Source organism: Sminthopsis crassicaudata, chromosome 2 (assembly GCF_048593235.1).
Source record: "Sminthopsis crassicaudata isolate SCR6 chromosome 2, ASM4859323v1, whole genome shotgun sequence".
Taxonomy (NCBI): domain Eukaryota; kingdom Metazoa; phylum Chordata; class Mammalia; order Dasyuromorphia; family Dasyuridae; genus Sminthopsis; species Sminthopsis crassicaudata.
Genome location: NC_133618.1, coordinates 183,194,368 through 183,208,992, shown reverse-complemented (window position 1 = coordinate 183,208,992; position 14,625 = coordinate 183,194,368). Strand labels below are relative to the sequence as shown.

The window sequence follows — 14,625 nt, the reverse complement described above, 5'->3', positions numbered from 1 at the left end:
ATTATACAATATGAATTCTATAGGGCTTTTATTCCCATATTTTTAAAATATAATATGTCTAAATAATATGTGCAACCATTCAAATTAATTTTTATATTTCCCCATCACCATTACAAAGTGATAGAACTGATATAAATGAAGAAAACTTCACCAAGAGAATAACTTGTACAGTAATGACAATGTAAAGAAACTTGACATTTCCAGAGGCAAAAAATTCTAGTTGGATATAGGGGTTACAACTTTAAATAGTTAAAATGACCAAGCTTTGCTCCAAACAATCATGCTGAAATATTCTCCCCTCTTCTCTGATGAAAGATAGGGTAATGTCAAAGGTGAAATGATACAGATGATTTCACACCTGTTCAATATGTTGGTTAGTTTCTGTTTCTTTTGGAGAGAAAGATTTTTCATTTGTTTGTTTCTGTTTTATGAGGAAGGGTTCAGTTATAGGGCTGTGTGTGTGCATGTGTATGTGTATGTATAACTGTGTGACACCTACATATACACATCTGTACATTTACATGTATGACACCCGCACACATCTGCACATTTATATGTATATATAGACTGGAGATGTGATTTCACTAACCTTACCAACACATTTTGGATCCTTCTGCAACTTAAAATCTTAGAAAGTTGCCTAAAAGCATTGAGATTAAATGACTTTCCCAGGACTTTGTAATCAGTAGTAAGTGTTACAGTCACCTCTTGAAAGCAGGTCTTCTTTACCCTGAGGTCAGATCACTATCCACTTATACATAAAAGGATCAATAAAGTTTCCTCCAAATGAATATTGTTTATGATATTATCATCACTACTACAACAACCTTCAATACTCTTAAAAATAATAGGCAGATCTTGCATTTTTGTTAAAAACAAATAACAAACATAAAACAACAACAATAACAAAACATAACATGTTCTAGAGAAACATGTTTGGAACAATACAAAGGGAAATGCTTCTTGTAAGAAATTAACATATAATACATTTTTCCAAATAAATAAATCTCTTAAAATAACAACAACATTATTTAAATCAGTCTTATTGCCATATAATATTTTTAGTTGGTTTCTTACTGATATGACAGTAGACCTAAGAATGTCACATGGAGTTAAAATACTATTCATTATTTCTTTACATTTCAAAAATAGGTGAACCATTTAAAGAATCTACTTGAGAACATGAATGTTTTATTGTAGTAAATAAGTGGCATAGTGGATAGAGTTCTGGGCCTAAAATCAGGAAAACTTGTCTTCCTGAATCCAAATTCATCTTCAGATCATTATTAGTTGTGTGACTTTGGACAAGTAAGTTATTGAGCCCTATTTGCCTAGTTTTCTCATCTGTGAAATGAGGAAAAGAAAATGTGAAAAGGAAATAGCAAACTAGTTAGTATCTTGGCTAAGAAAACCCCAGGTGGTTGTGAAGAATCAGACACAGCTAAAACAAATGAACAGCAATATTTTTGGTATCACATTTTTTGATAAAATGTTTTAAGTATACTTTTGTAGATTATAAGAAAGTTATTTGGGGCAATTTTTTTTTTTTTTTTGAGGCTGAGGTTAAGTGACTTGCCCAGGGTCACACAGCTAGGAAGTATCTGAGACTAGATTTGAACTCAGGTCCTCCTGAATTCAAGGCTGGTACTCTATCCACTGCTGCCACTGGGGCAAAAATTCTAAACTTATTTTAACTTCTTAAGGAAAAGTAATAGAGTGAAGAAGATGCTATTTAAAAATTGACTCATAGCTATAATTATGTATGCTAAATTGATCAAGAAGTTATTGTTACCATTGACAATACTAAGTTTTAAAGTTAGCCTCAGAATTAAAGTTTCTATCCTATTGTTTTTGTTCTTTTTTATATTTAGAATCTTAAAATATAGTATAATTTTATGTGAACGTTATACAACTACCTTTCATTGCATGCGTTAACTCTTTTGTCATTTGTATTTATTTTATTATTTCCCTGACAGCTTTTAGTATCTTTTGTTTCCCATATGTACAATACACTACTTCATCACTCTCTTACCTGAATGTCTCTCAAATTTTTTTAGTTTCTTTAAAAATTCAGCTCAAGTGCCATCTACATGAAGCTCTTCCAGATGCCTCCAGGGTCTAGGCCCTTCTCTCTCTCTTAATACCTTATTTCTATGTCATCTATACTTATAAGTTTATATTATCTTCTCTAATCAAATGGGAGCTTTTTAAGGATAGGGGGCATTAAATTTATGTCTTTGTATTCCCAGCATTTAATACAAGTTTAAGCATGTAGTAATGAAATAATAATACAATTGTATAAAATTTTAGAGCGGTGACTCCAGATTAAATTCATCATTAAATTTGGGCTATTAATAAGGAAAGTGAAAGATGCTGCTAAAATAATAGAAAAGGCTATTGCAGAAGGATGCAACGACTGAATAAAGGAAAAAAATGCAGATCATAATCCTGGACTCGAGATATGCACCTAATTTAATCATAAAAGGTGAGAAAATCATAAAATGGGGATATTCACATAGTCATGCATTTCTTTAGAAACTACTCAGTTACAGTAGCAAAATTAATTTCCAAACTTATCAATAGGTGTAAATAATAGGTGTAGACAACAATGTATATATATATATATATATATATATATATATATATATATATATATATCCCTTATAATGGGATGCACATGCAATAATTAATACAAGAAATCCTGAATGACAGATTATAATTGTTATCCATGTTGTGCCACTATAAAGACTATGTAATTAAATGTTATCATGTTGTTGTTATTTCATAAGTCCTTGTTGATTGAATGAATTTTTTGTGCCTTTGTGCAGCACAACTGTGAGATGTGTGGGTGAATATGGTCTGTAACCACAATACAAAATAAAGGAAAATAGTCAATGTACACATGAAAAAAAAAACACAAAACAAAACATTGTCAGGTGACAATTTAGATATTCAGTTAATAAGTATTTTAACAAACTGTTGCAGATGGGGAAAAACCCATACTCCTTTAATATGCACCCTTTTCTTTTCTTTTCTTTTCTTTTTCCCCCTGAGGCTGGGGTTAAGTGACTTGCCCAGGGTCACACAGCTAGGAACTGTCTGAGACCAGATTTGAACTCAGGTCCTCCTGAATTCAAGGCTGGTGCTCTATGCATTATGCTACCTAACTGCCCCTAATATGTACCCTTTTGAATATTTGAACCACCAAAATAAGAGAGCTCACCTATAAAGGGCAAATGTAGTTTGAGGTGAAGAGAGGAGGAGTAACTTTGGAAGTTCAGAGTCAGAAAGAAAATAAAGGGAAGAGTATACAAAATAATTGATTCCATGTCCTTTCTCCTTGATTTTCCTATTTCAGAAACAAAAGGTTGAATTAAAATCATCTTTCCATCACCTTTCTCTGCCCTTCTCATCACTTGATTCATCTCCAACTTCCAGAATACTTTTATCTTGCTTAGAGATTTTGCTCTGCTCAAAAAATCTTCACTGACCTACTTAATATTAGTTTACCCAAACTCATTTACTCTCAGTCTTCCACAATTTGGTACCACAGTTTTCTTTAAAAAAATCTTAGCTTAATATTATTGCTTTCTTTATACACTTTAATCTAGTCAAACTGGATTATTATTTCTCTGCTTTTCATTCATAAAGGACAAAACTAAAGAAAAAAGGAAAGAACTTGATTAACATGTTATATTATATTTGCTATATTTGAATCTTATATTTGACCATGTTATATTTGAAGATCATCAATGAATATGTTTGTGGTATTTGGTGGCATGATATTTCTTGTTGTTTTCTTGTTATTACAATTTCTTTTGTATTAGAGTAATGAAATCACCTTTCAAATACAAACTCTATGATAATAGAATTGTTGTCAGCTACCTTTTTCTCATAAAGACTGTTTTTTCATAGCCTTCCTATAAGGTCAGCAAAATATATTTATCAAAATTGCTAATAGTTCTATGCTAATTACACATTTAAAACATATAATTCTTGAAATCAAAAACTAAATTTTATGATTTCTGAAAAATGAGCATTAAAAAGATTATCTAATCACCGAGTTATAGAATATAGGATTGGAAGAAACCTTAGGAATTTTATAATTCAATTTTTTCTTTTTATATTTGAGGAAACAGGCCCAGAAAGGTAAAATTGCCATACTCATGCTATTATAGATAATTAGGACCTCAACTAGGATTAGATGAGAGTCTTCTCTAAACATCACTGAACTTTCCATTGTACTGTTTTTCTCTTGTAGAAGTAAAAGAAAAAGGAAATAAACAATTGCATACAGCTTTTACGACCAAAACATTACAAATAAATTGAGAAATTTATATAATAAGAAATTATTTTTAATTGTCATTAAAATGGATAAAACATAAAATACAAATCATCAAAATAAAGATGACATTTCTTCAGTTTTGAAAAGGAAAATGTAATAGAAAGAAGGGAAACACTTAACAGTTCCTAGCTTTGTGACCCTGGGCAAGTCACTTAACCCCAGCCTCAGAGGAAAAAAAAATAGAAAGAAGGGAAGATGTAATATATTTAGCCAATAATCTCTTAATATGTTCAACAATGAACATGTTTCAGTAAATACTTTGAAACAACCCAACCAGATTTCATTTATCTCCTAAATAGCCTATTAGATGACAATAAGAGCACCCCTACATTTACATATTTATAGAGAAGTTCCAAAAACATTGGGTCTATATAGATAGTTTTTGAACGCTTTTCTAGCATTATGATTATCTGGCTTTTTCAGTAATTATTACAAACAGTGGTCCTGTGCACAATCACTTTCTTATGGATGCATGGATCATTTTATCTCTCTAAGCAGGACAAAATAAAATATTAGGTATTCCGGATTTGCCAAGTAAAAACAAAATGAATTAAAGAGCCCACAATTCTGATATTCTTGTGATAATAAGAAAAAAAGGCCATAATTTTTGGTCTCAATTATTTGTATAAATCAAATATTTATTGCTTGAATGACTTATTTATAAACTGTTCCAGGAATAAACATTTTCAACAATGAATGCTCCTTCATTACAACTATATCACTTAGCTACTGGGAACAAACAATATTTTCAGTTTGACTCTTTCTCTGCTCTCTGATTAGGATACTTTGTTTACTTCCTCAAGGATTCCTGTTTGCCTTCCTCAAGTCTTTGCATTATCAACTTATCAGTTATATAAAATGAAACATTGTAAATTGATAACTACAACATATTGTTGAGAATCATAGCTTGAAGACATACAACACTGATGGAAAATTTCCCTTGATACACAAATCACTGTCCAAACTGAAAAAGATAGTCATAAATCCAAAACTATTTTCTCTTCTAAGTATAAATTCAAGACTACTGACATTTGGTTCATTGGTGTTAACTTGGGCTATTTGCTAAGAACTAGGGTTACATGTTTGGTTTTATTCTTGATTTAAAAAAAAAAAAAAACTACTGGCAGAGGCTTATACTTACCTTTTTATTCTGTCAATTTGATTAGTTTTGACATAACATCTTTTCAATCACATTCCTCCTAGATGGTGGAATTATTTGTGGCATCACCTTTAAATTCAATAGATAATCTCTATCCGTACATATATCTCTGTTGCATGGGCCACATAAACTCAAGGGAATAAAATCTGAGAAACCAATTCCAGAGATGTCAGCTTCCACTTGTTCCTTTTTATGCTCTTTTTTCCCTACCTCATTTCATCTCCAAATAGCACATAACCACTTTCTTCTCCATTCTTTAAAACTGACAAGGAATGTGGATAGGACAATGGATTGACAGATGTCAGGAAGTTAATGTGTCACAGAGAATTTTTACATTCCTTTTCAAGTCTCACAAACAGGCACAATACCTGCATAGCACTTCTGATATCAATACAATCTGCTCACTGTTTCTTTTCCTCAATCATGGGTGATGAATTAGTTATAAAGCAATGAAAAAATATTGTATTATCCTAGGGAGTTTGTTTATCAATAAGTCTATTTCAATTCTGTGGTCATAATTTTTCCTGTACTTACCATATTGATGGTGCTTCTGTCCCACTGATCTCTAAGAAATCATAACCTTCTTCCAGTTGGAAGTCAGTAAAGACCAAAGCAATGGTGTCTCCAGGCTCAGCAAGAATGGTCCATGTGCAGTCAGCATTGTTGTCATACTCCGAAGGAAAATGAGGGCTAAATATGGCACCACTTGTCCCTCTCAAAGTTCCACCACAAGCACCTTCAGCTGATAAGCAGAAATAACCAAAAGTTATTTAGATTAATTATAACTCATGTAATTTAAAAAGGTTATGGAGATTAAAAATTTTCTACTGAGAATTACCAGATGAAAATATTTTAGCTTCATTTATTGCTTCAGAAAATAATAGTGAAATATGTCAGTGGGAAATGGTATTCCCTCTTAAATAAGTAGGAGGCAGAGCCAAAATGGCAGAGGAAAAGCAGATACTGAGCTTCTACCAAAATCCCTGAAAATTATTTTAAATATTGACACTAAATAAATTCTCTTTTCTTATTATTTAAAAAATTATTAATTTTTATAATTATAAAATTTTCTTTGACAGTACATATTCATAGGTATTTTTTTTACAACATTATCCCTTGTACTCCCTTCTGTTCCAAAATTTTCCCCTCCTTCCTTCCACCCCCTCCCCTAGATGGCAGGCATTCCCATACATATTAAATATCTTATAGTATATCTTAGGTACAATATATATGTACAGAACTGAATTTTGTGGTTGTTGTTGTTGTTGCAAAGGAAGGATTGTATTCAGATGCTAAAAATAATCTGGGAAGAAAAACAAAACAAAACAAAACAAAACAGTGCTCACAGTTTATACTCATTTCCCATAAATAAATTCTTGAGGGCAAAACCCACAAAAATTTAGAAGAAAAATTTTTCTAGCTCAAGACAGCTTAGAGAATCATCAGGATAGGTCTGTTGCACCAGGGCGAAAGAGGAGCACAATCCAACACAGGCAACTGTTTGCAGAGAAAATTTAGGAAACATGTAAGTTCTGGGTTGATCTAGGGAAAAATGTATTTACTACTGTCCTATACTATGCACTAAGTTGTAAATGACCATAGGTCTAGATATAGGAAGTGAAACAATGAAATGAGAGTCCTGTGCATCTTCTTCTGACCTTTGTGTAATCCCCTTTATCATATATTAGCTTAGAGATTCAGAAACCATAACAGATGTCACAGATTCAGTGCCCTTGAGGACTACTCCTAATTTGCTGGGTCCCTTCTCTCCTAGTGTGGCCTGTGTTGGATTGTGCTGAAGAAAATAACATTTTAAAAACTAGAATAAGTTCAATGGAATAAAAGGCACAAAAATCCAATGGAAAAAAGAATGCCTTAAAAAGAATTGTTTAAATTTGAGGAGGGGGATATTCAAAATTTTACTGAAGAGTAAAACTAAAATAGTAAATTTGGCCAAATTTAAAAGGAGGTACAAAATTCACTGAAGAAAATAATTCCTTAAAATTAGAATTGGAAGCTAATAATTTCATAAGAAATCAAGAAACAAACAGAATAAAAAGAATAAAAAATAGAGAAGAAAATATGAACTATTTCAGTGGAAAAATAACTAACCTAGAAAATAGATCCAGGAGAGGTAATTTAACAAATATTGGAAAATCTGAAAGTCATAATAATAGAAAAGAGCTTGACCCTTATCTTTCAAAAATTATCAAGATAAATGTAGAAATATGTTTATAAGAATTGCACAATTTTAACCCATATTGGATTATTTGCTGTCTAGGGGGAAAAGGAGATAGGGAGGGAAACAAAAAAAAAAATTCGACACAAAGTTTTACAAGGATCAATGTGGGAAACTATCTTTGCATGTTTGAAAAATAAAAAAAAAAGCTATTATTACAAAAAATAATTATCAAGAAAAACTGTCCTGGTATTCTAAAACCAAAAAGTAAAATAGTAATTGGAAGAATCTACTAATCACTTCTTGAAAGAAAACCCCAAAATGAAAATTACCAAGAATATTATAGACAAATTCTAGATTTCCCAGATCAAGATAAAAATACGGCAAACATTCAAAAAGAAAAAAAAAATCAAACATTGTGGAGCCACAATCATAACAGGGCAAAAGAGCTAGGATTTCAGAAAAACAAGAGATTTATATGTACTAATACAAAGTGAAATGAGCAGAACCATGAGAACATTATACATAATAATAACAACAATACTATATGATGATCTATAATGAATAGTTGAGCTATTCTCAGAAATACAGTGACTCAAGGCAATTCTGTAAGACTTATGATGAAAGGATCTGTCCATCTTGATAGTTTGAATTTGAATTTTTAAAAAAATTATTTTATTTCTCTTTCTTCTTTTTTTTAGTCTGTGCTTTCTTTAATAGAATAATTTATATGAAAATGTCTTTTGCATAACTACACATATATAACCTGTGTAAAATTGTTCCCCTCAGTGGGAGGAAGGATAGAATTTGTTACTCAAAATTCATTTTCAAATGAATTTGGGAAATGATAAAATATTAAATTAAAAAAAAACAGAGTTGTAATGTGAATGTTAAATTATCTGCCTCAGCTTGTTATAAATATTTCTGATTTGAAATGCTTCAAAAAGTTATTGCTCCAATAAAACTTCCAAAAATTATTCTAGAGAACTAGAAAAAATAATAACAAAATTCATTTGGAAAGACAAAAGGTCAAGAATGACAAAGGAATTAATGAAAAAAAAAAGTACAAAGTATAGTGGCTTAGCAGTACCAAACCTAAAACTATATTATAAAGCACCAGTCATCAAAACCATTTGGTACTAGCTAAGAAATAGAATGGTGGATCAGTGTAATAATAATAATAATAATAATAATATATACATATACATATGAATACACACATATATGTATATATATACATACACACACACATATATATATATATATATATATATGGAATAAAGTAACCTAATATTTGAGAATTCAAGCATCTGGAATAAGAGCTCACTATTTGACAAAGATTACTGGGAAAACTGAAAAATAATGTCAGAAACTCAGAATAGAATTACATCTCACCAACCCATACCAAAGAAGTGGAAAATGACTAGAGACCTGTCAGTTAGGGAATGGCCAAATAAGCTGTCATATATGAAGATAATGGAATATCCTTGTTCCATAAAAATGATGAACAAGATAATTTAAGAAAGGCCTGGAAAGATTTACAAACTCATGCTGAGTGAAACAAGTAGATCCAGGAATATACTGTACTAAAAATAACAGCAAGAATATATGATGATCAACTACAAAAGATTTGGTTCTTCTCAGTGGTCTATTGATTGAAAGCAACCAGATAGACTGGATGCCATTTGCATCCAGAAAAAGAACAGTGAAGATTGAATGTAAATCAACATATGCTATGTTCACTTCTTTTTTCTTTTTCTTTTTTCCTCTTCCATGGTTTTTCCTTTTGCTCTGATTTTTCTCTCCCAATGTGATTCATAAAGCAATGTGCATTAAAAGTAAATAAATTACATAAAAGTAACAAATAAAAAAGAAGAATATTATTCTAGGAAAATATTATTCTAGAAAAATATTATTCTAGGAAATTCTAAGTGGAAAATGAATAGAATACTAAGGGTTGGCTAAACATGAACTTTAATAATTAATTAATTGTCCAAAGGGGGAAATCTATAAAAGATGAAACCCCTAGAAAAAGGCCATGACTACATTCTAAAGATCAAGTTAGATAAGTATAGAGAGGCTTACAGAAAATGCTGGTCAGAGATGAAGTACTTTTTGACCATAATAATATAAAATGTAGAGAAAAGAAGAGAATGGGAAAACGGGCACTGCCAAATTCATTTAAATGAAAAATGTTATTTTGTTTGTAATATGGAAGGAGAAAGAGAAAGGAAAAGGAATGTATATATGTGTGTGTGAGGTACTCGGAGAGGTACTAAATTTTTCCCAAGTTGAAAATTCAGAGAATCTTCTGTTTAGTTGCTAAGATTCTGGGAATGGTTATGCAACTTACTACTTTGGTAACCTATGGCCACTTTGGTACCCTCTCAGTAGCTCAGTTTCTTTATTGGTAAAATGAGAATAAATACAATGATGCAAAGATCCTTGTATGCACCATTGTCCTTTCTAAGTAGAAGGTAGTAGATGGAACTTTTATTTGATGATAACCAGAAAAAAATGCAAGTCCTAATTTCCAGACATAGCTATAAACTAGGATATCAATATAGTCTTTTGTTTTTACTTCCTCCTAGAACAATTGAACTAACCATTCTTCCTTTTTGTTTAATTATGGAGCCTCTATCACCTAAGGTAATAAAAGTACCAAGTGCCTATTACTTGCCTCAAAGAAGAGTTTCTTAATTCCAGATCCATGGTTTTATGTGTGTGTTATATAAGCAGATACACACATGCACAAACTCTGTAACTCTATTCTTAAATAGACAGATATATTTATATGTATATTTATCTATCTAGATAGATATATAATTATCCCTTACAACTCATGACTTTTCCCTTTGCAGTATCCATATATCACAGATTGGAATAAAATATTAAATTGTCATTTTGTGGGAGTTTTGTGGAAGCCATAGATTAGACAATAAGATCAGCAGATGACATAGAAACTATGAACAAACATTTAAATCAAATTTTACAATTAGGTGCTATGAATATTCTATAAAAGGAAATTAAAATAAATTTGTAATCCTTTGATAAAAAGAGGGACAAAAATTAGGGTAATTTACAAGATCGTGGGGGCTCCCTACCTCAAAGTGGAAGGACAGTTGTGAGTTACAATGGAGTAAAATCAAGAATCCCTCAAAAACCACATGAAATCAACCCTTTGAACAGAGTTTGATGGAATGAAATCACTCTCAAGCTCAAGGTAGTCTAAAAAAAAAACTCCTAGCAACATTGATCTCATTGGGGTGAAAAGGGTGTTCAATACAGGTCAAAAAAACTCCTGGACTCTAAAGAGTCCTAATCATAGCAAATCAGAAACTAAGATCCTCAATCCTGGCTTAGTAGAGTTTTTAATGGGACAGTTTCCAATCCCAGTTCACAAGGCAAACTCTGGGAAAGCAGGATGTTTCCTGAACAGAGTAGGCAAAGCTATCCCCTACAAACATAAGGGGTTCCTGTGCTCAAAATCAAGGTTCAAAGCTGCATAAGAAGCTTGAGACAGGGCCTTCTTTACTCCAGGAGCAGAGCTCTACCTTAAAAGTATAAAAAAGTGGATATACCAAAATAAAAGTAAAGAAAATTAAAAAGAAACAGAAAAGGACTTTAAATATAGAAAGTTACTATAGTGACAGGGCAGACCAAAATGCAAACTTAGAAGAGGACAGAATGTCCACAAAAGAAATGTGAAAGAGGAAGATAAATTGGTCTCAAACGCAAAGACACTTCTTGGAAATGCTCATACAAGACTTTAAAAGGCAAATAGAAAGGTAGGAGGAAAACTAAGTAAAGAAATAAAGTAGAAAGGAAAGGAACGAAGAAAATATGGAAAAGAAAGGAAGAAAAAAAAATCTGAGGAAAACAACTCCTTAAACAGTAGAATAAACCAAATGGGGGGAAAAAAAGAGATACAAAAGATAACTGAAGAAAATCACACATTAAAAAGTAGAACAGGACAAATGGAAGCTAATGACTGTGAAAAAGCAAGAATCAGTCAAAAAAACTAAAAAGAATAAAAAAAAATGGAAGAAAATGTCAAATATCTCATTGGCAAAACAGATGACTTGAAAAATAGATCAAAAACAGTAAAAAATTACTGGTCAACTTGAAGTCCATGACTGAGAAAAGGGCCTGAATAGCATTTTATAAAAGGTCAATAAGGAAAACTGCTCCAATAGTTTAGAAACAGAGGGGGAAATACTTTTTGAAAGAATACATCTGTTACCTCTGTAAACAAATCCCACAAGGAAAAGCCCAAGGAACATTGTTGCATAGCTCCAAAATTTTAAGTTCAAGGAAAAAATATTGCCAGCTGCCAGCCAAAAACAATTCATATACCAAGGAGTAACAGTCAGGATTATCTAGAACCTGGCAATTTCTAACTAAAGAATTGGAGTGCTTTGAATATATTCTAGAAGGCAAAAAATTAACCATCCAGCAAGATTCAGCATCATCTTTCAATGGAGGAGCTGGAGCTTCAATGAAGTAAAACTTTCAATCATTTCTATTAAAAAAACAAAACAAAACAAAACAAAACAGGAGTAAACACAAAGTTTAATCTACAAACACAGGACTTGGGAAACATAAAAAGTGAAACAGGGGAAATATATATTTAAATGTTAAATTCTTTATATTCCTAGATGGAAAACAATATCTTTAATTCTTGAGAATTGTATCTGACATGGGGGTAGACAAAGGGGAAGATCACATGGGACTGAGAATGTGGTTGTAAATGGAATCTAATTGATGACATCAAAGAAAAAGATATTGAGGGATGGATAAATGTCTATACTGGAAAAAGAAGAAAGGGAAGATATAATGGGAAATTAGTTCATACCAAGAGGATCAAAAAACCTATTACAATAGAGGAAGAAAAGGGAGAGGAGTGAACATTTTTTGAAGCTTCATCTCATCTGTTTTGGCTCTAAGAGGGAATAATTTAATCATTCAGTTGGGTATAGCAATTTGTTTAATCTTATAACGAGGTAGTAGGAGAAAGAGGAAAAGAAGAGGGAGGTAAAATAGTCATTGAAAGAATTCACCAATCACCCCCTGAGACACCAAAATTAAATCCCCAAGGAATATAAGTAAACATTCTTTATCTTTTATAATTCTCAAAATAAATCCTTTCAAAATGACAATTATCACTATAGTGTTGTTGCTATTTTTATTTAAATATAATCATGTTCAGATTACAGAAAAGGAAACTGAGACTCAAGAGTTTAACAGATTTTTCCACAGGATAATAAAAACAAGTACATTGTGGAAAGGAAATTCAAATTGAGTTCTTTTTCTTACTCAGCTCCTTGTACAATTTCATGAATTACAGACACAGTCTTCTGGAGTAGCTCACATTGGGAAGAAAAAAGAACCTGAATTCAAATTCTCCATATGATGAAGTTATGAGACTAGGCAAGTCTTATCCTTTCCAAATACCAGTTCCTATTCTTCAATTTTGAGCTAATATCAACTTCACAGTGATTTTATAAATTTTAAATGAGATGTAAACATGGACCTTTCCAAACTTAGCTGACCTGTCAAGAGGACAGGACCTTAAATCTATTTTTGGCATATGCCATATAGTGGCATGATTCTGATCAAGTCACTAAAAACAACCAGTGCTTGTAGCAACTCCAAATTATAAATTACTGAGTAGTTGTGTGTATTGACATGGGTAGAGTGAGTTATAGGAGTTCAAAAATAACAAGTCAGTATAAAAAATAGAAAATAAATCAGCATGATCTTTGTTATTATTGCCATGTATTATAATATTATATTTTTATTTTGTATTATAAACACAGAATTATAGATGCTATACTAGGCTTCCTTCATTGGAATGAAACACCTATAAATGCTTTTATATTTTTTTCTCTGATTCCTTTCATAAAGTGATTAAAAAGTAATTTTTGACTCATCATAATGGCAATGAAAAATGCCAAAATTTTTTAACTTGGGTAGATATTAGATACTGTGGTATGATCAATTTTAATGTTGTTTGGGATTTTATAGCTGGTAAAATCTCATCCTATTTAAAATGATAATGCTGTATGATACTAAACCTGATATTGGCAACTTCCATTTGCGCAAGGGCTATATCATGCCTGCTAGGTTCATAATACCAAGTGACTGAGAGGCAGAGCAGGAAAGGACAGGAACATACACACCTTGTTCTATACCTTTCCTTGATCAAGCAGATCATGGGGCATAAAAAAGAAAGGGTAGAAAACATACACTTTCAAGGGCCTTAACTGTAAGCATGACTGTAGGGTGGAAAGGTAGAAGCAAAGCAGTATATGAAAGAAAGAAGTGAGAGAGAGGAAAGGGGAGAGGAAGAGGAAGAGAGAGACAGACAGACAGACAGACAGACACACACACACACACACACTGTTTTATGACAGGAAATATTTCATTTCCTTATGCAACATTTTAGCAAAATAAGTTTATTTGTGATGATACTAGGATAAAAACATAAAGGATTTTGGGACTCTTTCCACATAAAATATTATATAATATTTCAAAGGTAATCTCATCAATATAGCCATTTACATTATACCTAGAAAAGGAAAATATATAATGCACAAGTGTTGGGATTACTAGGTGAGAACTGAGGTTGCCTGGATGTGACATTGTAGTGAGCTGTTGTCTCTAGAAGCTGCTGGATCGCTCTCTGGGAAGAGATCTGCTGTGTCTTCTACTCAAATCTCTCCGACAGATTCTTCTTCCTGTAATGAACCGTTGTCTCCAGGCAGTTGCTGTTAACTCTTGTCCTTAGAAGTGACTTCCCTTCCTGCAGAGAGCCCCGTCAAGCCTGATGCAATTCGGAGTCTTCTTCTTTCTCTGAGAGTCCTCTCTTTTATTCTCCCAGAGAATGGGTGTGGGATAATGCAAGGGCTTCTGGGAAGAACCACCCCAGCCAATGAGCTT

At 32.0% G+C, this 14,625-nt stretch overlaps 1 protein-coding gene across 1 annotated transcript in view; it reads right to left on the bottom strand.

Moving 5' to 3' along the window:
• The window catches only part of CSMD1 (CUB and Sushi multiple domains 1), a 2,669,009-nt gene that overhangs the window by 1,357,386 nt on the left and 1,296,998 nt on the right, over nucleotides 1-14,625 (bottom strand). Inside the window, 1 exon segment of the mRNA XM_074287957.1 lies at nucleotides 6,039-6,246. Coding sequence (XP_074144058.1) covers nucleotides 6,039-6,246 — 208 coding nt within the window.